The sequence below is a fragment of the Erpetoichthys calabaricus genome, chromosome 12 (genome assembly GCF_900747795.2).
Source record: "Erpetoichthys calabaricus chromosome 12, fErpCal1.3, whole genome shotgun sequence".
Classification (NCBI taxonomy): Eukaryota; Metazoa; Chordata; class Cladistia; order Polypteriformes; family Polypteridae; genus Erpetoichthys; species Erpetoichthys calabaricus.
In genome coordinates, this window is record NC_041405.2 from 129976611 (window position 1) to 130004511 (window position 27901).

Sequence of the window (27901 nt, forward strand, 5' to 3'; positions counted from 1 at the left end):
ATAAGGGCTCACTAAACGGAAAAATAAGCTTAATACAGGAGATAAATGAACTTTACAGTTCATTATTGCATAGCGTATGTAAAATTCAGTATATACTATAAAAGACAAATAAAGTAAGCAATCCATTGCTCTGCTAATGCTAACGCAAAAGAGGAGCTTGTAAACTTTAAGATCACCGCCTCCCGGTCTCCAACTGACAGCGAAAAAGTGTGACGCCTCGGGATAGAGGTGTTACTTGGCAGAGAGCAAGCGCAGGTCTGTGGGGAAGGAAGGTGTCGCATCACAGTCCCCATCGCTGCTAGTCTGTGATACAAGCGACTTGCCGTTTCCTGAAACGCCTCCAGTGTCCCCAGCAGCGCGGCTCAGCGCGTTGCGCCAGTGTAAAAGAGCGCATTTAAACATGACGGCCGGCACCGATGTGGGATCCATATAAGAAACCTGTGCGGAACTGATAACCCCCTGGAAATGCAGACTGAGACAATGGTACGTAACGCGACTCTAAAAGTGTCGGAGTCTTCAAAATAACTTTTAAGGTTTGGGATGACGCGCTTGAAATACGTCGGACTGCTGATAGGTGCACGCAGCGATGCTCGGGCTGCAGTTTTAACGAGTTGGATCGAACGGTTTGGAAGAAAGTGGGGGGATCGGAAAAGCGCCCAGTTTACAGGTGGTGTGTGTGTGTGTGTGTGGTGGGCGGATGCAAGTACTGCAAGCCGAAGACGGCTGACCGCGTGCTCTCTAAGCGCAGGTAAAGGCTGGTAAGAGACCACCTCGGGAGTTGGGCTTTAGCGGGTGTCCTACTGCAACGAATCGAATTCTTTTGCAGTGTATACGTGCCAAGTTCGAAAGCCTTGTCTGAGTTAGTGAAACCGCTGGTTCCTTCTTTTTCAGTATCCTGGAGATTTTCGAAAGTTTAGAAAAGTGCAACACGTTATCCGGATGTGGCAGGCAGACTTGTACTGGTGTGTGTGTGTGTGTGTGTGTGTGTGTGTGCATGAGTGTGTGAGGAGGATGGGTTTACCAACAATTTTAACACCTCTCTTTCTTATTGGTGACACTCGTATTAAAACCTAGTTTATAATTTGAAGTTTAAAATATCCTTCTTGTGGGTGGCGAAGTGGTAGCGTTGCTGCCTCGGAGTAAGAAGACCAGGGTTCACGTCCCGGGTACTGTGTGTGTGGAGTTGGCATGTTCTCCCCTATCTGCATGGGGTTTCTCCCACAGTCCAAAGATGTGAGGGCTAGGTGAAATGGCCATCTTAAATTGTCACTAGTGTGTGGTTGGGGTTGATGTGTGTGTGTGTGTGTTTGCCCTACAACGGAGAAGCGCCCTGTCCAGGGTTTGTTCCTGTCTTGTGCCCTATGGGATGAGCTCCTGCAGACGGCCATAACTCTGTTAAGGGCTAAGCAGGTTAGAAAATGACTAACTGACTTTCTTTCTTTCTTTTGATGCACAAAATAAAGTAGAACATATTTCATTTGCACTGTTATGGTTTATTTTTTCTCAGCATAAAGTCTACTAAACAAGAAAGGTTTCCAGTTTGAGAGTGCAGGCTCAACATAAATGGCAGGATATCAACCATTCCTGTACACCACTCCAGTCCGTACACACGTAACATTCCCAATTGATTTGGAAGTAAAGCAGTGCAGTATACACTCTTAAAAATAAAGGCGCCCAAGTGGTTCTACAGGGCAGTGCCATTGGGGAACTATATTTGGTTCCCAAAAGAACCTTTAATTTAGAACTGTAGTGGGGTCCATAAATCACCATGAACAGATGATAACAGATTTGTGAAATACCACTGGGTTCCTAATTTTAAAAGGAATTCACGTGTTCCTGATCTGTCAGCCTAGGTCTTGGTCCCTCTCAGGTAGTCTTTCCCGGGTTATTCGGATAAAAAATTAAAGAGTGGGAGGCTTGGGAGGTTGGATTTGTCTCCTTGAAGTTTCACAATCATCTATCCAAAATAAAAAATCCAAACGTTGGGGATCAACAGACAGAAAGATCAGGGGCTTTGTGCTCATATACATTTCTGAAAATCAGGGGTTGGACATAATAGATCAAGAGATCAAGCCTCTGAAGCCCCCAACCCTTCCAAACCTTCACCCACCTCTGAAGCCACTGCTGTCAGCATCCTGCGTACTGAACATGAAAGATTTATGTTTTGTCCATAACCATTTCAAATCTCTCAGAGAACAAATGTCTTATAGAAAAAAAAAACACTTGCAAGAATGAAATGGCTCTTTGTCAAATGAAGAACCACAAAATACAGTAAAGTGCCACTACAAGACCTTCATTTTTAAGAGTGCATAAGCTTACATGGTGTACATACCTGAAGGTGCTGCTCTCAGAGTGCTGGTTCTCTTGTGGCTCCGTTGTCCTCCTCCCTCTCATCAACTGGGCTCTGCTGCTCTTCAGATGCTGAATTTTTATGGCATTTGACAAACCATTAAGATAATATGTGTCTAACATGAGTACAGAGGTTATGCTTTATGCCAGGTTACATTTTTATTTATGTGGCTATTGTTAAATGGTAAAACTAATCCTGATGTATCTGAAAGCTGGTGTTACATAAAAAAAAAGTATTCAACAGTTTACATCATTGGCTATAATAAACTAGAATAAATAAAATCAAGCAAAACCTTTGTTTTTAACTGTCATTGTTTTGTTTGACATTGGACATTGGTGGATCAGGTGACTGGAGAGGTGAGCTGAGACCACTCATTTCGCATCCAAAACCCCCCTGTCTCTCTGTCTCTCCCTCACAATGGCCAGTCTCTGCATTTCACCAACTCACCAAATTCTTCTTTGGAGGCAGAGAAGTACATGCACTCGCCATAAAAGCAAACGTGTGCAACCGCCGTTTTGTGTTATAAACATGGCCCCTAAGTTTAGTATTCTCATAAGTCCATGGAGATGAAGTTATCAGCGAACCATTGGCATTGAGCTGCTTTGATGCCACTGGTTATGCAGAAAAGCACAGATTGGTCAACTTGATAGCGTGTTTGAGATAAAGGAAACTGCCCAACCAGACACATAGCATGTTTATTGAATGATGTTAATGTTTGATCCTCCTCAACAAGTGAACAATCTGCCACTTTTGGCCTAGTAGATGCATGAGTTTCAGTCAATTGATCTGTCAAGCAACCTAGTCTGTATTTGATACAGCACCTTTCACTTAGTTTTTGTTAGACCAAAAAAATAATCATCAGGCCAGTACAAGGCAGTGACAAGTGTGTATTAACACTTGGATGCTGGCAGACTAGTGAAGTCAGAATGACCTTCTAGTCATACAGCACTTTTGATGCACATCACAAACCTTAGACCCTTCTCAGCAAACATCATTTTTATACAGTTCTGTGTCTGAGCTATTTGCTTCCTCATTATCGATCAAAATTGCTTTTATACTGGCACTTTTAAAGTGAAATTAACATGTGCCATACTGGCAACAGAGAAATGTAATAAAAGAGTACATGTAAAACGCAAATCTAAAAGAAATGAGAAGGTAAGTGTCACAGTAAGATGAGTTTAATATACACATAGAAAATAAGGGGATTTTCTTCTGGTTCCTTGTATTGTGACAGCCATCAGCAATGAAGTATCATTAGAACTTTAACTTCAGCATAAACATTTAACACTTCAGTTGCAAGAGATCAAAAGTGTCCATTAGACAACTGGCAGAAGCAAAAGATGGCACTGCTTTTAACTTCAATAGGATTTTTTGCATATAAATATATTAACTAGAAGGCAGTAAAAGATTAAACAATTGCAAATGACTAAGTAAGTATGCAGAGATAAGCCTCGTATATTATTAATTATTAACAAGCATTTGAGTTCAGGTGTGTTTGTTCTGTTTTCATTATCTACCTAGCTATACACCTGTCACCTGAAAGCAATCTTTCATCAACCAGCCCTTCATTTCATGCACTCACACAGCGAGGATGGCCACAAACCAGGGACTCTGAGTCAGCTAACAGAGCTTATCCAGTTGGAAAGGAATTTAGGGAAGTGAACAAGTGGGCTTCTGACTTCTACTACAACCACAAGGGTATCTATCTATCTATCTATCTATCTATCTATCTATCTATCTATCTATCTATCTATCTATCTATCTATCTATCTATCTATCTATCTATCTATCTATCTATCTATCTATCTATCTATCTATCTATCTATCTATCTATCTATCTATCTATCTATCTATCTATCTATCTATCTATCTATCTATCTATCTATCTTATTTTGTTCAACTTTATTTCTACATGTTGTCATAGTACAGGCTAAGAGTGCATAGACATATTTACAACAATCACTCTATATGATAGTGGTAAAGTACTATGCCTTACAACATCTGCATATATAAACACATCAAAATAAGAAAGACTAAAACAGAAATGAATCTCAGTAATTAAATATGAACCAAATAGTGCAAATAGAAAGTCTTGCTAGCATAAGCATTGAGATATGGCAAGTTGAGAGTAGTGAAGAAAGCAAAACTGTAGTCAACAGTATTCTTGGAGAAAATAAAACTTGAGGGCAGGGGTTCTTAAATGTTTAAATCTCAAGACCCAAAAAATGAAAATCAGTATCTCGCTGGGACCCAAAAAGAGGAATATTATGGAGCAGTAAATAGCCAAATAACAATGGCCATATAATTCAAACATGTATCTCACATATAAATTAAGAGAAAAGTGTAAAGCAAATGTATTGCTAATATTATATTATTATTATTAATAATAATAATACAGTTTATTTTTTAGTACCTTTCTCATGATGTTAATAAAGCAATCATTCTCATTCAAAACTGGGAATAGACTCCTGAGGTGTGTCTCTGCCAATGTAAACACTTACTGTAAGATTTTGTAAAGCTAAGAAAAATCAGTTCTTAGGTTGCAACATGAGGGTGTGATGATTTTTGAAAGGGTAGTATAAATGAGCACCTAACTTATGGTGACAATTAAGGAATACAGGGGTGGCCAACTCCGATCCTGGAGAGCCACAGTGGCTACAGGTTTTCATTCTAAACATTTTCCTAATTAGTGAATAGTTTTTGCTACTAATTAACTTCATTTATTTGTTATTTAGGATTTCAGACCCTTTGAATCAGAGCCGAAAGTTGCTTCAGTTTTTGTTCCTGCTTATTTCCTTCATGAGAAATCATTCTTTGCTGATGAAGCACTTATTGTTCAAATGACATTTTCTGCTTCATTTTAGTGGTCTTGCTTGCTAAACGTTTGATCCCTCAATTGCTTATTTTAGTCTTAAACAGTTGTATTCATTGTTTTAACTGCTCTTTTTTAGCAATATGATGCAAATGACAAAGGAACCAACAGTTCTACATCTAGCCTGTCTCCATTTCAACCCATGTGTATTCATCATTCACTATTTATTTAAGTATGTATTCAGAAGGAAACTGAAGAGAAAATGAAGAACTGAAAATTACTCATCCGTTTTAGGCTTCACATCACTTGGATGATGCATGTATCATTTTGGCATAGTTTAGTCTATAACACCTGGCAAATGAGTTGTGCCTGGATGTGAAGGATCGGAATGATTTTCCCTGCCTCACAAGCATGTTTGTGCTATATGCCCACCGCCCTTTCCTATACGTGTATTTACTTGTACGTCTTCTCCATCTGATTGTTTCACTGGTTGTGAGGGGAGATGTTTTTTTAGGCAGTATCTCAATAAATATACTCTATATAAAATGACAAAACATCCATTGTCCATCAGTGGCCAGGTACAATGTCAGCCAGTTTCCACAACAAGGTTGGAATGTCCAATGAATAAAGGCATCAAGAAGCAGAAAGCAAGAGAAGCATACAGTATGAGTAAGCATTTGTGGTTAACAGAGGTTCCAAATTGTACAACATGTACATTTCATGGTGCTAGTTCATTATATTTTCTAACCCAAGAAACACAAGTTCTCTTTGATGCATCAACAGTATTGTTTCACATACTAACAAAAAATACTACACTAAAGCACAGAATTTGTGCTTGGGTGAATAAAGAGATAATTTGGTTCATGGCACATAAGTTAAGAAATACTGCTCCGTGAGATCCGTAGTCAGTTATAACCTGCTACCATTTTGTGTGCACAGCTGTATAAAATAGAAGACAATAAGTTATGGTTTTGCATCAATACTTGTTGAACCTCATCCATTATCTATCTATCTATCTATCTATCTATCTATCTATCTATCTATCTATCTATCTATCTATCTATCTATCTATCTATCTATCTATCTATCTATCTATCTATCTATCTATCTATCTATTTTACTTAAAATGTCTAGTGTTCCCCTTTGCTTTGTTGACATACAGTAGGCCAAACATAATACATAGGCCTATGTCTTTATAATCCCCAGGGGTCCATTTCCATGCCATTGGAAATTTTCCTGTTTCTTTTGCTTGTGTTATAAAATTAATTGAACGAGGAAGAGAGATATTACTAACATTATTTCTCAAGACAGATTATTGTTTTGGACACCTTGCTATGGGCTGATACCCATTCAGGACTGCTTTGTGCCCTCCACCCATTGCCGTCAGGATAAAAATAGTACTGATATAATCCAAAGCTTGTTGAATGGATGTGGAATGTATGAATTACAAAAAGTGCTTCATAAATTTGAGATGGACTAATAACTTGTCACAGTAATTTATACATAACTGGTTCTATAAACCTGCTTAGCTGATCTGTAGCCAGAAAAGCTGCTCTACTTCCCCTCCCCTCTCTTTTCTCACACACCTAAAAAGTACCATCTCCTTGTTCATCCATTGACTTTTAACTCAATCATCTAGTTAGTTCCACATTGTGAGGTGTCATTGCTTTCCAAGTTCTTTCAGCATAAGCAGGGAACGAGCCCTGAACAGGGTGTCAAATAATCACAGTAGACACTCACCTCATTACCCATACTCACTGGAACAATATAGTCTTACATTCAAATACTTATGTTTGGTAGGTGGGAGGAGTGCTAGAACACTTACACGAAAAGGTGGCAAATGTACAAACTCTACAAGGGCAGCACCCAAGATTTAAACCCAAGACCCTGGAGCCTATGCCTTATACCAGATACACTGAGCTCCCTTCAGCACATTATAATTAACTGGAACTCTTTTCAAGCTCTTTTGAATGTGCTTCACTTTCTTTTTCCTGGATTCTCCCACTGTGGAGTCACTTAAAGCTATGGTCAGACTCATCCTCACATGTCAGTTTCTGTTAGTTTCTGTTAGGGCTCATCATTCTGACTGTGGCTACTTCCTCTCTAACAGCCTGACTTGCCTTCCATGTTGCACCTTGTTCTTTCACTTCAGCTTTAGGTATTGTGATCTTGTGCAGGTTACTGTTGTCTGCACCAGATTTTTTTTTCTTCTTTCTTCCTACACTTCCTTTTGTCAGCAGTTGCATGCTCCTGATTGGCCGCCGGGGCATCGCATTGTTTGGGTGGGTGAGTAACTTCCTTGCCATTGTGCACTGCTGCATTGTGCAGCACATCCATTGTCTTCTAAGAAAAGCAAATAAGGTAACTGTCGTTTGGGTGTATCTTTGAGTGACAAGACGTAGCAGTGACTGATGAGTAACAGAGTCATCATGACACTTCTCAGAAGTGCATCCTGGTTCTTCAGTGGCTGCTCATGTCAAATTCACATTTACTAACAATTTAGCATTCTTCACAGCAGCACACCTTCTGGCAGTATAAATAAACATGAAACTAAACTTTGAATGCATTCTGTTTAATTGTTTAAAATGTACAAATTCTAAGACTACTATACATGATTAAATAAGTAATTCAATGCATCTGCTAGTAAAATACATTGTTATAGTGTATTCTATGAATGGTACTATAAAAAATAAAGACTACTTGACTGAATGATTGATTAATTGAGAACAGCCAGTCAGTCTTTGTTTTATATACTGGGCAATAGATGATAAAAGCAGTACATCAGTAATTACAGAGGCATCCAGTCCATGTCTCCATGGAAAAGTACGTTGTTCATCCCTTATCTGGCCATTTTATTTAATCATCATCAATGATTAAAGTCAACTCTAAAATGTCCTGCATCTCTCTAAAGTGTAAATACACCTTTAAATGCAGTTCTAATGCCTTTTATTTCTCAGCTGCTCCATGTGTCTTGACTTTTCACAGGAGGAGAAGAAGGAAGACTTCAAAGCCCTGAGAGCAAGGTTTCATGCCCAAATGGAGGTAAATGACTCTGGAGGTCCCATGCAGGCACTCCAACCTCCAATTGCTGCAAGACAAGGACCTTCTTTTGGCTCAAGCTCACCTGGAAATGGGGCCTTCAGGGGCAGCCCCAGAGGCCCTGCAGTGACACTTAACATGGGTCCACCTCCACCAGGACCCAGAATGCAAGGAACCCCTAGGAACTTTAGAGAACCCCCACGTTTCCCTCGACAAGAAGCAATAGATTCCAGCAGTCCAAGTAATGACAAACCTCCACTGGGGATCTTAATTCCCAAACCTCTTACACCCATTCGCTCTGCCTCTAGTGACGATAAAGCACCGGGAGATTTGCCAGAGGCAGAGTCATCCGTTAAGCAGAGGGCCAATGATCTTCGTCAAAATCTCATGCTGAGGCAGCAGTTGAACAGAGGCTCACAAGAAGGCATCAGAGAGGCCCCCAAGGCGGGGGTCCTCACACCACCCCCCCGCAGCCAGAAAAGCGTGACAGAATCACCTGCACCACTGAGAAAGGCTCTGCCATTGGAAAAAAATCTGGGACCAAGGCCTATTAAGCCGAAGAGACCTCCTCTTGTCTGCCTGGACAATTTCAAAAAAAAGAAAATCCCCCCAATACCTCAACGCCCAACACCTGGAAAAATAAATGGTGAGTGCTTCGTATATATCGGCTAGGGAGTTTTAATTTCTGCTGCACAATCAAGAAATTATGGAAGCTTATTCCCACCATAAAAAAATATTACATTATTTCACAGTAATTATTACAGAAGTTTGCAATAGTATTGTGTTATTTCTCAAAGATATTGCCCGCTGCTGCCAATACAGGAGAAAGTAGGGTGAAATGACACCTTTTATTGGCTAACTAAATAGATTACAAATGCAAGCTTTCGAGGCAGCTAAGGCCCCTTCATCAACTGCCTCAAAAGCTTGCATTTGTAATCTATTTAGTTAGACAATCAAATGTGTCATTTCACCCTACTTTCTCCTGTATCAATCTATGGCTAACATGGTTCAACACTCTACTGCTGCTGCCAATAACATTGTAGCACACACGCTTCGATCATCTAGTTACTATTATTGGCAGGGAGATTAAGCACACACATAGTATTTAATCAAGTGACAAGAATTGGACAGAGGGTATAGGCATGCATTTCATTTTAATCAGGTTAAAGCTCGGTAAGTTTAGTACAGATGTTTTAAATAGTCAGAGTAACATCTCAGATCTAGTATTCCTGCCTCACAGCGCCACAATTTGCACCTTCTTCCTGTGAATTTGTGGATTGATTTGTTTCAGTGACTGTGTTTAACTGTAATTACTTGTTTCAACACTGAGCACAGAAAATGTGTTTAACAAACAGAAAGTGTGTTTAAATTAACAAAATACATTTCATCCTTCATGTTCTGGGAATTAAATAATATCAATCCACTTTTTCCATCCCCAACCAGATCCCCCCAACGTTTGAGATATGGTATGAACACTAGTCACTGCATCACCAGATCATTAGATTAAAACTGAAAAGATACTTTACTTATAGGTTTTTATTTCTCAACCACATGCGGCAAGCTCTTTTCTGAGTGGCCCTGAAATTGACTGGCCTACCATCACCACCTTTGCTTCTTGCTTTGCACCCAGTGCTGCTGATCACTGGTTCCCTGTAACCCTGATCTTGGCATATTAGATATACTACTGGACCACGTACATGCCTGATGGTACCTGACCACATAAAAAAAATATTTATTATGAAATAACAGAAACTGCTTTGTAAAAACATGCAATATTTATTGCAAAAATAACTCAACAATTTGGTGAAATAATACAATCAATTTTTTCTTTGAGACGGGGAATAAGCTTCTGTAAAAAGTGTCAATTTCAGTTCATTAATATTGACAGATACAGGTAACAGTATCTCTTAATAGCCACCCAGATTTCCAGTGACTGGCTGAAGGAATAGAAAAATAAAAACTAAATATTTATCTCTGTGCACTTCTGTAATCCTTTCATGAGAAATGTTGATGTTTTTTTATTTTTGTCCTTATTTTTGCAAAATGATGTGTAATTTTAGGAATTTGACTCATTGTCAGTCTCACTTTAAATTCTGTAAAATATTGTTTTTTACTAGCTGAATTACAGTAACTGATGCTGCACAGGTCAAAAAGAGAAAAGGCGGGTGGGTAAAAAATCTTGAGTGTGGGCGAGGAGTTCCTGAGTGGCGGATTTTAAATCAGTGGCATCAAAAACAAAGCTGTGCATAAAGAACACACAGGCCAACAAACAGAGATGGAGCTGCATAGAAATAAAGAATAAAGATAAAATATAACATTCTCAAACCTGCTAAATCCAAAATCAGGGTCTGGGGACTAAGTAAAGATTGTCTGAACTGAAAAACAAGATTAATGTAAAGCAGTTTAAGACCCAATGTTGTTCAGTTTTCAAATTGAGGTCAGTAGATAGATAGATAGATAGATAGATAGATAGATAGATAGATAGATAGATAGATAGATAGATAGATAGATAGATAGATAGATAGATAGATAGATAGATAGATAGATAGATAGATAGATAGATAGATAGATAGATAGATAGATAAAATAAGCCTGGGTTTAGCTTTATCTAATGTAGGAATCAAAAATAAGAAATCACTTTTTTTGCCAAATGTACAAAGCACACATACATACTTCTGCATACTGATGACATACAACGTATAACTACAAGGAATATAGTCTAACAAAGTCCTTGAAAACAACATAGACACTAATTAATAAATGATATAATACTTAAATATTAACAAGTTCCAGTTTATATGGGATAACTACTAATTATATTAAACTAAGCCCTTTACTGTTAAATATACTAAGGCAGTAATGTTTTTAGCAAGAAAACTGTGGCGAGGCCATACTTAATAATCTTCCTTTATGTGTATAGACATCTCCACCATAAAACTGAAAAACATGGATGTTCACACACCGTTCTTGTCACAAACAGTCAGTTAAACAATAGAGTGTTGCTCCCTGGTCTGTCTCAGTTGGCATCAGAACATTACGATTCTACCACTACCGCCACTACCCTTTGAGACTGTCATCAGTGACAAAATCTTGCAATATAAATGAAAGCATTAAGAGAACTGAGAGCCTCGTAACCAATCAGTGCTTGGCTGTGAACTGCCTAAAATGAAACAGCAACACCTCAACTTTAGAATTGAAAGATTTTGAGGTGAAGCCATGATAACACAGAAAGAACATGCAGACTGTGGACATTGCATGACTTGAACATAAGTCTCTGGGTTTGTCTGCACTTCTTTAAAACAGGCTCAACATACTGCTGGTTTCTTTTACACAAAGTGGAAGGCATTCACATTAGGCTTCCTTTGTGGCTTTTTCAGATTTTGTGTCATTATATGGTCCTTCTCTCTGGTGGGCAAAGATCAAAATGTCACTCTGCCTAATTCTGGTGATCTCTTGTGCTTGATGCTACCTGATACTGATCTGCTTTAATTTTTGTTTTTCAAATTACTGTGATAACCTTGATTTTTAGCAAATGGTCCTGGACTTTTCATATTTCTTCACTGGCTTGCACTGCATAGTCTTCACTGGGAAAAGCTTAAACTGGCAATGCAGGAAAAAAAGACACAAGCCTTATTTTAATGCAAAGGATAAAGGGCTCACACCCCATTGCTAAACTGGAAAGTTTAAGTTGTACACAAGCTATACACCAATTGGTAAACCTGGAACACTGCAAGGCCAAGAGACAGGCTTACAGCACCCGCAACAAAGACGATTTCTCACAATGAAAAAAGCTATATTTTTCTAGATAAGAAATTACATTGAAAATATGATGGAAAATTGGAGACAAATTGGTTAATACAACAAAGTTGAGCCTTAAATGTAACTGTCTGATCAGAAATCACTCAGGCTCAATATGTTGTAAAATAATGAAAGCTTTTGCATGTGGGAAGAAATGATTCAGATGAAGTGTACTGCTGGTCCTGCCACCATTTTCCCAAAGGGAGATTTTAAAATTAAAAAAATCACCAGCATGTGCGCAACCATTTCCCTGAGTATTATGAGTCTGCTTGACTGAGGACTGCAACTGGTCAGTCAGTCTTCCTGCCATCATAAAAATATGTCGTAGTCTCTTTCTTTATAGTCAGCAGGTGTAATGAACCACACTGTAACAGTACCAGAAAAAGTAAAAATGCTTCCCTTAACAGATCTGTAGAATGCTGGATTTTTGTAACTTTAGCAAAAAAACATCCTCTGATGGCCATTTAAGATTGTTAGTTATGGGAGGCCCTAATAAATCTGAAGGAATTCTATTTTTCTGATCATCAGTTATCCAGTAGAATCCTCGCCCAGTCTCTGTGTGAAGAATGTGGGGTTTAAGTGTTATCTCTGCAAATTTTTTCTTCCAGCTTTTCTCCCACATCCCTAAGACCATGCCCAGTATGAGTAAGTGTGCATGTAAATAAATGAGTGTGTCCTGTAGTGTACTGGCATCCCACCCAAGGTGGTCCCAGTCTTGCTGCCAGTATTGTTGGAATAAGAACCAGCACCCTGTGACCAACCTCATTAGAAAATGAATGGAATAACAGTTAATCCCATACACTCACACAGACATACTTACATACATACTTACAATATTATATGTTTTATAATAATTTAACATGAAATTTGTCCAGGCTATTCCATTTTTGTTTCTAACTGTAAACATAAAATTATTTGAATTCCCAAGTTTGCAGGCGTTTATGCCCCTGGTCTTTGGATTCACCTCTGACTAATGAATTTCTTTTAAATTATATCTGTTTTCTAAAGTGGCAGATTATTTGCTTCTAGTGTGTAGTCAGACATACTGAGCATAAATAATAATGACAATTATTATTATGTCAAGAAGAATATCAGAAGCATCCTCGATAAAGCAGGAGGAAATCTCACCCGAGAGTGGTCATTCAGATATTACTTGTTTTTTATTTATAAAACAATGTCAACAACATTTATTTCTATAGCTCATTTCATACAAACTAAGTAGGTCAAAGTGCTTTGCAAGATATCAAAGAAATAGTTGCAAAAAAAGAAAAACAAGATTGAATTAGATAATATTAACAATGAATAAATGATAAGAATAAATCTGTACACACGTACATAACAGATTTATACAAATAATAGATAAAGCAGAGTCCTTATACATAGATTTGTTTATTAAGTCACCAATGATAAGTCTGATGGTTTGGTCAGATATCTGGGGAGGACAAGAAAAATAAAAATAAAACTTCAGGGACAAGATGCTGGAGGAAAAAAAAACTACATGGGTTTAAAGGTCAAAAGATCACCCAGACCCCACTGGGCATTCTGTCTAACATAAATGTACTTAAGTCACTCTTTATTGTTTTGTACGCTTTGTTCTAGGAGATTCTATGCAGTGGTTCTTGTAGGCAGTTGGAGTATTTGCTTATGTTCTAATATCATAGGCGACTGCACAGGACATTGATCGACACAAAGCGTCACCACAGATAAACCACAAACAGAGACTAATAACGATTTCAAAACCATGAAGAGTATGATAATACTATGCATGTTTGGTCTATTAGGAGTAGAACTAAAATGCAGCAATAAAAAAGCCAAATTAAAGAACTGGGTCTTAAGAGTATTTTTTAAACTGTTCCGCGGTGTTAGTCTGGCATATCTTTATCAGTAGAATATTCCAGAAATTAAGGCAAAATAGCAAAAGGTGGCCTCAATATTTATTTTTTTCTTAGCTCTTGGAATGATAAGCAAACCACTATTAGAAGAGCTAAGGTTCCAACTGGAAATGTAGGGGGACAGGCACTCCAAAATATAGGTTTTATACAAGTAATTGAAAAAGCACAGTCCTTATATGTAGATTTGATTTTTTAAGCCTGTAATGATAAATATGATGGGACAGTCAGATGACAAGATTATTTAAAGCTTTATGTACCTTTAATAGTATTTTAAAATCACTTCTTAAGGACACAGGTAACGATTCTAAGACTGGTGAAATGTGCTCAGATTTTCTTTTCTGGTTGAAATTTTTGACTGACTGACAGAGTCCTTCACAATCCCACCCAGCTTGGTAGGGCACCATTTTGTATATGGGTCCTGAAGGGATGGTAGTGGTATCCCCATGAAGTGTTCAGCTGAGTGTACAACTCCCTGAAGTGCTGTGTGGCTTTCTTTGGAGCCATGCCAGGCAGTTTAGGTCAGAGTCCATGGTTACACTTACGTTCTATACTTCTGCCTTGACATTTAAGGCTGAGGGATCACATTTATTTCTAAGGCCTTCACTATTTCCATTTTTGCCAACAACTAAGATTTCTTTTCATTCCTAATTAAGCTTAAAATAAATCTCCGGATAATGGACACAGAGAGCTGCTCACTTCCTAGACTGAAGTCTACCTCATTCTAGGCTTAGAAATAAGAATAAGATAATAGTGACTCTTTAAAGCTGTCAACCTAAATATCACTTAGCCCATCAATTACTGTATTCAATTTGTTTGTGGCACAATGCTTATTGAAGTTGTTTTGCAGCTTCAGAAGACTGTGTTAAGATCCTGGCCTAGTTGCTCTTTGATATGCAAGTTAAGTTAACATGCAACTCTAAACCTACCCCAAGTGCATTAATGTGAAACATCACCCAGGGTTGGTTCCTTCCTTTCACTTAATGCTACTAGGAAGAGCTGCAACCATCAGGGAACCTGTAATGGATCGAGCAGAAACATTAGGGGGTGAATTAATATAAATATAGTTATAGTTTCAATTTACTTTGCAATATATTTTCTGTCCTGGCTGTTGTGAGTGTGTAAAATGATGGCTATGACAGAGATGCTTGTACAGGTAAAAATCATTGTGTATTTTTGATGAAATTTAAATATCACTTTCTGGGAATATAAAACTAATATAGTGCCTTTCACCAATCTAATCTATCTATCTATCTATCTATCTATCTATCTATCTATCTATCTATCTATCTATCTATCTATCTATCTATCTATCTATCTATCTATCTATCTATCTATCTATCACATTCCAATTTATTTCTATAAAGTGTCATAGTGTTCAATGCTGAGTACAGGCTAAGAGTGCCTATACATTTTTTCAATTAAATTACAACAGTAAAGTAATAAATTTTATAACATCTGCATACATAAACACACCAAAGTAAGAAAAGGTACAACAGCAACTAATCTTAGTAATTAAATATGAAAAAATCTAAAGTTTTGTCAACATAAGCTTTGAGATATGGCCAGTTTATAATGCTAAAGAAAGCAAAAAACTCCAGTCAGCAGCATTCTTGGTGAAAATAAAACTGCAGGGGATCTATAATAAGTTATAACCTTCTAATAGTTTGTGTGTACAGCTGTGTAAAATGAAGGGAAGTAAGATATGGTACTGGGGTGGCACGGTGGTAGCGCTGCTGCCTCGCAGTAAGGAGACCTGGGTTCACTTCCCGGGTTTTCCCTGTGTGGAGTTTGCATGTTCTCCCTGTGTCTGCGTGGATTTCCTCCAAGTACTCCGGTTTCCTCCCACAGTCCAAAGACATGCAGGTTAGGTGCATTGGCGATCCTAAATTGTCCCTAGTGTGTGCTTGGTGTGTGTGTGTCCTGCGGTGGGCTGGCACCCTGCCCGGGGTTTGTTTCCTGCCTTGTGCCCTGTGTTCAGTAGCGTAGGAAGGCGGGTGCGGTCGGTGCGGCCTGTACCGGGTACCAGCTCTGACGGGGTGACAAAAAATTGCCAGTTTTGTATTAATGCGCCTTTTTGTTACATAAAATAACATGTCGAATAATTTACATGGGCTTTAACAATCCCTAATTGCAGCAAATTGCGGGTGAACGATGTGATGCTGTAATGATTTAGTATTATTGTGTGGTGCGTGGGGGGAGGGGGTGGTCTGTCTCATTTCTTTTGAACTGTGCTGGTGCTCAAGTAAACAAACAAGCAGTCCTGTGACTCATTGTCTCATCCCTGCCACAAATATATCATCACCCCAAGTCGTTCTGTGCAGCACGATGATATTTTTAACCCGAACATCATAATAATATAGTCAGCGCGAAACGTTTTAGATAATGGGGTGGGTAGATATTGTCCGCTCTAGAACTGACCATAAAGTAAATAAGTTTACTTTAGGATCGTTCTACGAGCGAACGGACAAAATCTCCCTCCCCATCCCACTATCTTAAGGCCCCTATATATACGAGCCGGGACACACGACGAAATCATGTGTCACAATTCTGGTTAATTGGCGTTTTGGCGTCATTTTTTTTTTTTTACAGAAATTCAACGCCTAAGAAGATTTCTAAAAGCCACCAAAGTTCCAAAAGAAGAGTCTCTTGGTTTGACTTCCTTAAGATTCTTTGAGTTTGTGGTTGAATTTGAACTTTTAGACTCTGTTCCCAATCTCACTTTAGCATTAAGATTTTTCTTATCTTTATGTGTTTCTGTTGCATCATGTGAGAGGAGTTTTTCGAATCTCAAACTAATTAAGAATTATCTCAGATCCACTATGAACCAAGCACGACTCTCTAACTTAGCCATTTTGTCAATTGAAAATAGTGTAGCTGAAGGTATCAATTTTGATGACGCAATTTCAAAATTTGCAGAACAAAAAGTTAGAAAGAAGAGATTCTAAGTATCATGTTAAAGTACAGTTTGTTGGATTAGAGCCTAGAGAATGAAACTTGTAAACAATTGAGTTTTCATTAAATTGTATTATAATAATAATAAAGTTATGCACTAGGTACTATCACTATGAAAAAAGATTTCTTACATTGTACATTAAACTGGCTTATTAATAAAAAGGCATTTTATTTTTTTTTATTCATAAAAAATTGTTTACAAAATAATTAACATTATGCCCTCTTTACTTAACCAATTGAATAAAAAAAATGCTTTCTCAATAAATTTCATTTTATATTTTGGTGGACATGGGGGTGACAAGTTTAAATCAACTGATTGATTATTCTTTTTTATACATAGTATCTCATAAAGCACCACTACCAGGATTATCTGCACCCCCAGCAATGCCTCGCCCAGGACCAAAGCCAAAGCCTGGACCAGTGACTCCTCAACGTTTGATTAAGTAAGTGGAAAAAACTGAACCTCTAGGATCTTTCTTTCTTTCTTTCTTTCTTTCTTTCTTTCTTTCTTTCTTTCTTTCTTTCTTTCTTTCGCTAAAGGACTCAAATGAGAAGAGAATCAGACTGCAAGGGTTAAAGTAAATTTCTTTGAAGTGCAAGGCATGCAGCTGCAGATGCAAGACAAGCAGCCTTGTTATTTTCTTGCTCTTGTGTGTCTAATGCCCCACATTTTCCCTCAGGCCCTTATCAGATGATCAGGACACGTATGATGATGTTGAATCTACAGCTCCACGGCAGCCTCCTCCCCCGCTGCCTCCCAAAATCTCGTCAGAAGGTCAGTGGCAGTGCAGGTGTATTCTGGGTTCATGTAGACCTCCTTTCACTTGATGCAGGTTGAGCTCAGACTTGCAGAGTTAGCTTTTGAAGCACTATTGGTGTAGACAGATCTGAAGCTTAGTCGCCTGCTTCACGGGTGTTTTGATGCTTATCTTGTGTGCATTTCAGATTCCCTGGCGGAACAAGGAGACGAGGTAAGAGGCTGTGTGGTAATATGAATTGTATGGTGGATGGTAGTGAAAAAGATGTTATGGTGCTCAGGGGAACACATTTTCATCTGTTTCTCTTTACAGGAGAGTGACGGCAGTGATCTCTACGAGGAGGTGGACAGGTAAGGTGATTTTTGGGCAGTGTGGTTAGGTTGTTCTTTATAGATTTGGTTTTAAGATCACTTTTCTATTGCCTCAAACATGAAAACAGAAGTGACATACCTAACACGAATAGACAGACTGTTGGATGATATAAAGCAGGAGTGGCAAGCTTTTTCAGTGGTAGGCCAAATTATCAATGATGACTGTATAAAGTCTAGATGTGCCCATGACCCCAGGTAATCTAGCAAATGGTAATGACAAACATTCATTTTAAAAATACATGCTCCCAGAAATGGTTAATTATAAAAAAGTGATTAAAATCTCTGTGGTGGGTTGGCACCCTGCCCGGGATTGGTTCCTGCCTTGTGCCCTGTGTTGGCTGGGATTGGCTCCAGCAGACCTCCGTAACCCTGTGTTCGGATTAAGCAGGTTGGAAAATGGATGGATGGATGGATGGATGATTAAAATCTGTTAAGAGCAATGCTTAAACACCAGTAAGAGAGTAAATTTAAAGTTGGTGGAGTGGTGGCTCTGAGGCTAAGGAGCTGCACTGGTATCCCGAAGGTTGCTGGTTCGAATCCCTGTCACTGCCAAAAAAGGCCACTGCTCTGCTGGGCCCTTGAGCAAGGCCCTTAACCTGTAATTGCTCCAGGGGTGCTGTACAATGGCTGACCCTGCGCTCTGACCCCAAGGGGTATGCGAAAACTACCTAATACAAGAAATTGTATAAGGTGAAATAAAGAACAAAAAAAAATTTAAAGTGATTTCACTATGACACTGTCCTATGCATGAACATAAAAGTTATTGCTTCTGCACAAGCTGTTAATATAAACCAAGATGCTCTATGCCCTAACAATGAATTCATTGCAAATATTTGTATTTGTTCTTCTGTACATGCTATGATTGAGAGCAACATATATTCTGTGTCAAAAACAAAGAAACTGCCAACATCACATTACGTGATATTTAGTAATGTGATGTGTCCAATTTGCAGACTGCAATTGCTGATTGTGACACCAGACCATGTCATCTTACACGACTGGAAATCACTGGCCATCTCACATTTAGCAACTGCATGCAGACCTTCCAGCACAGTCTTATTCACCCGTTTCTGTCCATCCTCTTTGCTCTTTCTCTGTTGCCACACGGGAAGAGGTGGAGGATGTCATCAGGAAAATGAAACCGTCTACTAGTTCCCTGGCCCTTTCCCCTCACCCTTGCTGAGGGCCAACATTTCTGCCATCTCTCCACTTATCACCAGGATAATAAATCAGTCCCTCCTGGCTGGCCATATTCCTTCTGCACTAAAAACTGCTGTCATCAGACCTCTACTAAAAAAATCCACCTTGGATCCTGAAGTTTTCTCCAATTATAGGCCCATCTCCAATCTTCCATTTCTCTCCAAAGTTCTGGAAAAAATAGTTGCAGCACAACTTCACGATCATCTCAAACTGAACAATCTGTTTTGAAAAGTTTCAGTCTGGTTTTCGCCCTGGCCATAGCACCGAAACAGCCCTGGTCAGGGTCACCAATGATCTTCTGATGACGGCAGATACTGGTTCACCTTCACTACTTATCCTCCTTGACCTGACAGCTGCTTTTGACACAATAGACCATAACATCCTTCTTCACCGCCTGCAATACACTATTGGACTCTCAGGAATTGTTCTAAATTGGTTTACATCATACCTGACTGGCAGAACTGAGCATGTCGCCCTTGGCAGCGCAAAGTCCCACACCCACAACGTCGCCTGTGGTGTTCCACAGGGCTCTGTGCTGGGCCCTATCCTTTTTACTATCTACATGCTCCCCCTTGGAACTGTCATTGGCAGACATGGTTTATCGTTCCATTGCTATGCCGATGGACACTCAGCTTTACCTCAGGACTACTCCAACCTCCCTCTACTGCTCCTCTGCCAACATCTACATTGTCTACCTGCCTGGAGGAGATAGAGGCATGGATGAGGCTCAATTTTCTTCAGTTGAACAGATCCAAAACAGAAGCCATCTTAGTTGGTACATCACATCATCTTCGCTCTTCTACCATCACCAGTATTACTTTCTCTGGCCAAAATATTCCTCTTTCCACATCTGTTACTAATTTGGGTGTTAGAATGGACTCCCAACTTACTTTTGACACCCACATCAAATATCTCTGTAAGTCATCTTTTTACCATCTCAAGAACATCGCCAAACTCCGCCCATTACTCACCCTGGCAGATGCAGAGAAGCTCGTCCATGCCTTTGTCTCTTCCAGGCTGGATTACTGTAATGCACTCCTCATTGGGATTCCTGGCAAGAGTATCCAGAGACTCCAGTATATTCAGAACTGCGCTGCCAGGATCCTGATGAGGGTGCGAAAGTATGATCACATCACCCCAATCCTGAAAACCCTTCACTGGCTCCCTGTTTCATTCAGAATAGAGTACAAGGTCTCCCTTCTTACCCATCAGTGCATTTATGGACATGCCCCTCTTTATCTACAGGAACTCCTTACCCCCCCATAACTCCTTACGTTCCCTCCGCTCTGTACTCACTAACACTCTTCAAGTCCCCAGAACTAGGCTCAGCAGCATGGGTGACAGGGCGTTTTCATCGGTGGCGCCGAGGCTGTGGAATGCCCTCCCTGATTACCTGAGAGCCCCACAGTCGACTGAGGCCTTTAAGCGAAACCTAAAAACTCATCTTTTTAGAAAGTCATTTTGTTAAAGTATTTTATAGACTCTTCTGTTCTTTTTTATTTTATTATTCTATTTTTACTCTGTAGCACTTTGGGATTGCTAAAATATAAAGTGCAATATAAATAAAATTTATTATTATTATTATTATTATTATTCTGTGTGACAGAGCCTATGTCGTACGAAGGGTTAACAGGTACAGCAAGTTCAGCCGCAGTCTTTACACACAAGCTGTCTACTATGACTAAAGACAAAATCGAGTGAGTTGTGGACTAGTTGGAGTGAGTCTGTGGTCATGTCAGATTACACAAGCATGACACTGACTGCTTCCATCTAAGATTATGTAAATAAAAACGTACGACTGAAAATCACAAGAAAACTTTTGTAATGTGGCCTTTACTAAACTTCTTTTTAAATTCATTATTGCATTGAAAGTCAATTATTTCAATTTGTTAGACGTCTAGAACATTGTCCACATTAACAGCAAAAGGAGACAAATGTATTTTGCGGCGCCTAAAGTCCTGAAAATGAAATTCAAATTCACAACGAAGGATGGCAATCTGAGATGCATATTTAACAAAGCATATACTTCTGTTTAATCAATGTTCCTTAAAAATGGAAAAATGAGCAGGTTTTGCCTGTTGCAAATGACTTAAGATTATTTTAAAGTGTGTATTTCGAGACAAAGATCCTTTAACAAGTCAACAGAAAAAAATTAAATGAGCTCACCTAGAAGGTTATAACTATCCTTCTCATCTGATTCAGTGATAAGCATTTCTAAGACACGCACATCGCCTGGAGACACAATCGGGATGCTGCTGCCAGTAACTGCAGTTTGTTCCTTGTCTCACTTAACACACAAGTTGAAGTACACAAGTAATTCATTTTGGTTGATGAGAAACGTTAAAACCTTTCACTCCATCTACCCTCCTATTTTGACATTTATGAATGGCACTCTTTATATTGATTTGTGCCGTGAGCCAGTGTCACAATTGGTTTCATTGGTATCACTGACAGCCAAATCCATTGCTGAATGCAAACTTAAATTCTTTAAAAATGTACACGCAGCCCTGATGCTCTCCCCTGATGTAGAGTCTGGAGACAAGAAGCTCACGTGACACAAGACACTGTATATACTGGGACATTCACAAATCGTCAGTTCATCATTAATTAAAATGAAAAACTTTTGTTTCAATAAAATCTGCTGGAGGGAAGCCTCATGGTTTTTAACTCCCTCTTCTCTAATGTAACAAAGGAGCCACCCTGCTTTAGACATTCCATCATGAAGTGGACTGCTCATCAGTCGGACTGGCACAACAGGCCAATTATGCCATCATTTTCAGAATATTTGGTGACTTGATATACAGACTAAGGACAGCATGGGTGATATAAGTGAAAACATTTTTTCATTTTAATGGACAGTGTTGCTTTTTTGTCCTTTGCAGCATCGAGACAGTACACAAGCGGCATGACAAGAGCAGGCAAATGGAGCTGAAGCGTCAGCAGGAGATGGACAGGAAGGATCAGAAAGATAAGCAAAAAAGGGAGATGGAGCTCCGCAAGAAGTTCAAGGTAAGTTGGGTTACAACACCACATACAAATACACACAACAGAATCCTTGGGGTAAAGGTTTTAAAGAAGGTGAAGATATATGTCTTCCACTCCTTGTCAGTGGCTCATTTTCTACTTTTCTCTTGTGTTTTTTGCTTTATTTCTCTGACCTACTAGCTCTCTGGTCCTATAGAGGTGCTCTACACGGCCAAGATGAGACTGGATAACCGTGGGGGAAAGTATGATCTGACCGTTAAGGCAGGTGACACAGTTGAGATTGTGAGAGTGAAGAGCAATCCAGAAGGGAAATGGCTGGCACGCACCCTGGATGGCGCATGTAAGTTGGAGTTTGGTGGGCATACGGCTTCTGCAATTTACCTAAGCCTGAACAAAGCTTGGTGCCCGTGATATTTCTAGAGCTACTTTTACAAAATAAAAATGGCCGAGAGCTAATCATGTTTTCTAACATTTATTCTCATAGCTTATTTCATCCCAAACAAACTGAATAAGCTTGTTTTGCCTGAACATTTACAAAATGTTGGTGTCCATAACTAACATTTTGCATTAAAACATCACAAAAAAATATTTACTTCACCTGAAAGTGCATTTTTCATGACTGTGTGCATTTTCTAGTGTCTCTCACACTAGTGCTGGGAGGTATACCGGTTCATACTGAAAACCATTTTTTATTTTTGTTATGATATGGATTTTTCTTATACCACAATACCGGTTTAAATAGCAAAAACAACGTTCGGAACATGGCGCAGTGGAAAACTGTTTAAGGGGGGACCTTTTTCATTATTACACTGCTAAACATGCATGCAATGGAGTACATGCGTTAGTGGAGGTATTGAGCGGTGAAAATGGACAGAGAACATTCAGAAACTGAAGCTGTAGCAGACGATAAAGTTGAACATGATGATACAGAAGAACTTTTGCCAAAAAAGGAGCCGTGTCTGTTGTCTGGAGTTACTTTGGTTTTAAAAGGTCGGATGTGGACCAAACAACTATTTACTGCAAATGTTGTTGCTGGAGGCAGCAACACGAGCAATTTGCTGCAACACCTTAGCCGCAAACATGCTTTGGTGTACCATGAATGTATGGAACTAAGATTGGCACCCTCCACATTCTCAGGTAAAACTGAAAAAGCTAGAGGACACTCGAGTCAGACATCACTTGTAGACACGTTTGCTAGAGGTACTGCCTACGACAAAAAAAAAAGCAAACGGTGGATCGAGATAACCAATGCCATTAGAATCCACATAGCTAACATGTCAGTGGACAGAGATTACTAACATTAACAGAAAGTGGAGTTGGTTTACAAAAAATATTTAATATTTATTCCTTTTCTAAGACATGTTCAGTGCAGATGACTGGCACTGCATGAAGTCAACAAGAGAGGTGTATGGTGGAGTGGAGCTACTTCGGTTCACTCTTATGGAGTCATTTACATGTTCATCTGTCAGTCTTGTTCTGAACTTTGATTTCATGACATTCATGTTAGAAAAGGCAGACTCACAGAGGTATGTAGACCCAAACAAAGCAGACATTTTCAGAGCTGCTTGGTGAAGACTCTTATAGTCATCTGGCTCTACTAAGCTCCAGAAATGCTGAGAATGCTGTTGAGACTTTAACTGCACATTATTTGGAAGGTTTACTAATATATAATATATAAAATCCAATGTCTGTCTATCTCTCTGTCCGCTTTTCACGAGAGAACTACTTAACGGATTTAGATCGGGTTTTTTTCCATAATTTGCTTGAACATTCTGGTTGATTTTGCGACTTCTCTCATTTCACTATGTATCATAGTTTGCTTGCGGTACAGATTTATTTGTGCAAATCCAAGAGAGACGCAAGGGAGGGGCCCTCCTCACTCACTCGCCAGCTTCAGGGCGTGTTCCTTAACTCTGCTTAGCTAGCGAACGAGAGAACAATTGAATTCAACTTTGTTTGATATTTAAAATAAAGTGTTACTTAGGGCTTGATGAGTTTGAGTCTGGATATTCTCTCAAATGTATGCCACATTGAGAAGATAGATTGTAATTCAGATTGTGGATCGTGATATGATTTTTTGGAAAGATCACGCACCCCTAATTTGACTAATTAAGTTTTCAAATTTATGTAGGATTCATTAATCCTTTGACGAGCTACCGGTAGCTTGCAAGTGACGTGTTGGAGACCCCTGTTCTAGAATTTAATTAATATTCTGCCAGATAATGGTCACACTGCTTGACCTGGTTGAATGGATTTCCTATCCCATGTTTGAGCCCAGCTCACCTAAGACTAGCTAAGCTAATACATCGAGGTACCAGGGGGTTTGAGATCCCCTAATACAGTGTTTCTCAATCACTGGGATCACAACTCACTTTTGTGTTGTGGGCTCCTAGTGGTGGGTAACAGGATGGTGTCATTGGGTGCACAAGTAAGACGGGATAGGTTGCCTAAGCAATCAACTGGGAGCTCTTTACAGCAAAACTAGAGGATGGCTCTCTGCAAGTGCTTCACAGGCAGAATGGGGAGAAACAAGAGGCAGCTGGTAGGGCTGAGCAATACTTTTTTTTTTTTAAATTTATTTAAAGCAAGTAACGTTCCATATACAAAAGTCAAACTTAGCAAAACTAAATTCAATTCAACCCCCATCCAAGAAAAAGAGAGGAAGGCCAACATCCAGAGTAAGACTTTAACAGTAGAACAGAGGAAAGAGAATCCTTTTCCCCACTATAAATGCTTATTCTAAAATGTTATTGATTAGATCCTGTCAGATTTTAAAAATGTTTTGAACAGATCCTCTAAGTGAGAATTTGATCGTTTTCCCATTTCAAATAGTATATAAAATCAGTTTCCCACTGACTTAAAACACTTAAAGTGGGCTAATATTCTTCCAGTTGAGCAAGATACATCAACGTGCTAATACTGAGGTACAGTAAAGGCAATTACAGTTTCTTTGTCCTTCTCAACTTTAAGCCCATCTGGGAGTCCACCAAACACGGCTGTTAGTGGATTAGGAGGGATTGTGACACCAAGGCTGTCTGATAGGCTTTTAAAGATTTTGGTCCAGAATGATGTTAATTTGGTGCAGGCCCAAAACATGTGACCCAGTGAGGCTGGAGCTTGATTGCAGCATTCACAGGTTGGATCTTGCCCTGGAAAATTTTCGAACAATTTTAAATGATATAGATGTGCTTGATAAAAGATTTTAAGTTGAATAATTGTATGGTTTGCACATATGGAGCTCGAGTGAATTCTGTGCATGGCTGCCTTCCACTCCTTTTCTGAAATGTTGAGCAAGAGATCCTTTTTCCCACTGTATCTTTGAAAGGAAGGGACTTTAAAAGTTTTTTATATATTATGGAAATGTTGTCTGAGTCTTCAAGACTGATCAATATTTCTTCTGCAATAGAAATAAGTGGGAGGTGAGGAAAATTGGGCAGATTTAGTTTACCAAATACATTATCTACATACAAATCTCAAAATGATTTAATCCCATACCTTTTCCAAACATTAAAAACTGTGTAAGTTTAAGAGGGTGGAAAAACATGGTTATCATGTAGAGGGGCCATGAAGTGCTTCCTACATTAGTTCCAAATTCTGAGTGAATGAAGGACAATTGAGTTGTTAGTATATTGATGATAGCTTGTATTTACTGGGACACAAAGCAAGGAATATAAAGAAATACTACAGGATTTAATTTCTACCAAGCTTGTGTGTGTGCATCAATTTATGCCAATGTCCTGGGGCCTCATGTATAACGCCGTGCGTAGAACTCACACTATAACATGGCGTAAGCACAAAAGCGGGATTGTGTGTACGCACAGAAAAATCCAGATGCAGGAATCTGTGCGCACGCATACTTCCACGTTCTTCCACTACATAAATCCCGATCAGCGTGAAAAGTAACGCATGTGCACGCGCCTTCTGTCCCGCCCCGACTCCTCCCAGAATTACGCCTCTTTGAATATGCAAATCAATATAAATAGCCTTCTGTGAAAAGACAATGGGAAAAGCACAGGGGAAAATATAAGAATACCAAGTGGAGGCAAAGGAAAAACGTACTATTTGTTGGTTTAAACAGTGGTATAATCAACAAAAGAAAGTTGATCGAGTGACAGAGTGTCGGAGAAACTCGAAAGATCCTAGTTCACAAAGTCGCACGGTGCCCGAAATAAAAAAGAAATCACATATCAAAGTCGCCGTGAAAAGGCAAGTCGTAGCCCACCGTCTGAGTGTCATATGAAAGCTTATTAGGGAACAGACAAAACAAATAGGCACACAGTGGGAAAAAAGCACGAAATGTCAACTTTAATCTCGAAATTTCCACTTTAATCACGTAGTTTATTTTGCCATTAAAGTAGAACATCATAAACTTCATCTTAAAATCGTTTATTTTACTAGTTTCTCAAGTAGCACGTTAAATGCTTTGTTCTGTATTTGATCTTCTATTTGCTCTATGTGTGTGAATCACTACGTGCTTCCGTTCTTTCTCTTTCTCCGACAGGACACAGAATCCATTACATTCGTGATATTACAGCTCTCTGAATAATTAAAATACTGAGATGTATACGTGATATCATTTTCATGATGATAGGAATGAAAGCATGTTATTAAACATGGGAACACGGTGGCGCAGTGATTGTTCATATCTCACGCAAGAGTCTTGCTGCGCCATGTGTGACCTTCGATGAAATAATTTATTACAGAAGTACTGTCTCTTTCAAACGTACTAACCACCAATTCCTGTCCTTACTTTTCTTTCTCCAAATGCCCAATCGCCACACAATCAGCTCTGTAATAGACGTTAAGCCATCTGTAAGCTTAGAACGCCGATTCTTCAAAACCTTTAAGGAACATTGAAATATCTTTGTAGTACATGTTTAATTATTCTATCCGTCTATCTTTCCAGTGTCGCGTCAGCGCAAGAATACAACGCAATGCAGGAACAATCCCTGAACTAGCTAGCGCTGCGGCACCGTGTCCTCACATGTTTAATTATTAACAATACAGATTATTTAAATGAAGTTAAAGTTTTATCTGTATAATATACAGTAATCAGCATATTTTGCTGAATTTCATCTTAAAAATGAATACCGTCATCATATGTAAATACGTGCTTTATAAAGTGGCGCAGGGTGTGCAATATTATAACTGTAGTGCAAGTTTACAGTGAGGTAATTGTACTTATAAGTAAACAGTTCTACAAGGAGCACTTGATGGACGATTGAGTGCGTTTAGAGTTCTTGGGATGAAACCTTTTCTAAACCGCGAAGTCTGTACAGGAAAGTCTCTATAAAGTGTTTTGCCGTGGCTCAGGCAGCATCTGCTTCATGCTGTATACTGATAATTCTCTATCCGATCAGCTGCTACTGTGATTCCCCACTCAGATACAGTGATATAAATACTCCGAGTGGTGCAGCGAGAGTAATATGGAAAAAGATGATCTGCTGTGGCAACCCTTAACGGGAGCAGCTGAAAGAAGAAGAAGATGCAGTGAGAGTAACAATGCTAAAGCAGTTATGGTACTTGGAATACTATGGCTATTCCCTGGACCATTGTATTGCTGCAGGTTAATTACAATCAGATGCATTACACTAATAAACAATATGCAGTTAGTTTCAGTGTATTTATAAAGCAGCGTCAGGAATGTGGATCTAAGAAAGAAAGGAGATCACACAGGAACAGTAGCACTGCTTTGACGCTGGGTGCCGCCAGTCTGAAAAACCAATCGGAGAAATTGCGTACGC

At 39.1% G+C, this 27901-nt stretch overlaps 1 protein-coding gene across 1 annotated transcript in view; it reads left to right on the plus strand.

Moving 5' to 3' along the window:
• The first annotated feature begins 295 nt into the window (after positions 1-295).
• Positions 296-27901, plus strand: part of si:ch73-40i7.2 (FYN-binding protein 1) — a 39982-nt gene continuing 12376 nt past the window's right edge. The window contains exons 1-8 of the mRNA XM_028816184.2: positions 296-483; positions 8148-8847; positions 17184-17286; positions 17524-17618; positions 17789-17814; positions 17914-17951; positions 22055-22181; positions 22338-22497. Coding sequence (XP_028672017.1) covers positions 466-483; positions 8148-8847; positions 17184-17286; positions 17524-17618; positions 17789-17814; positions 17914-17951; positions 22055-22181; positions 22338-22497 — 1267 coding nt within the window. The 5' untranslated portion in view covers positions 296-465. The remainder of the gene's footprint in view (positions 484-8147; positions 8848-17183; positions 17287-17523; positions 17619-17788; positions 17815-17913; positions 17952-22054; positions 22182-22337; positions 22498-27901) is intronic.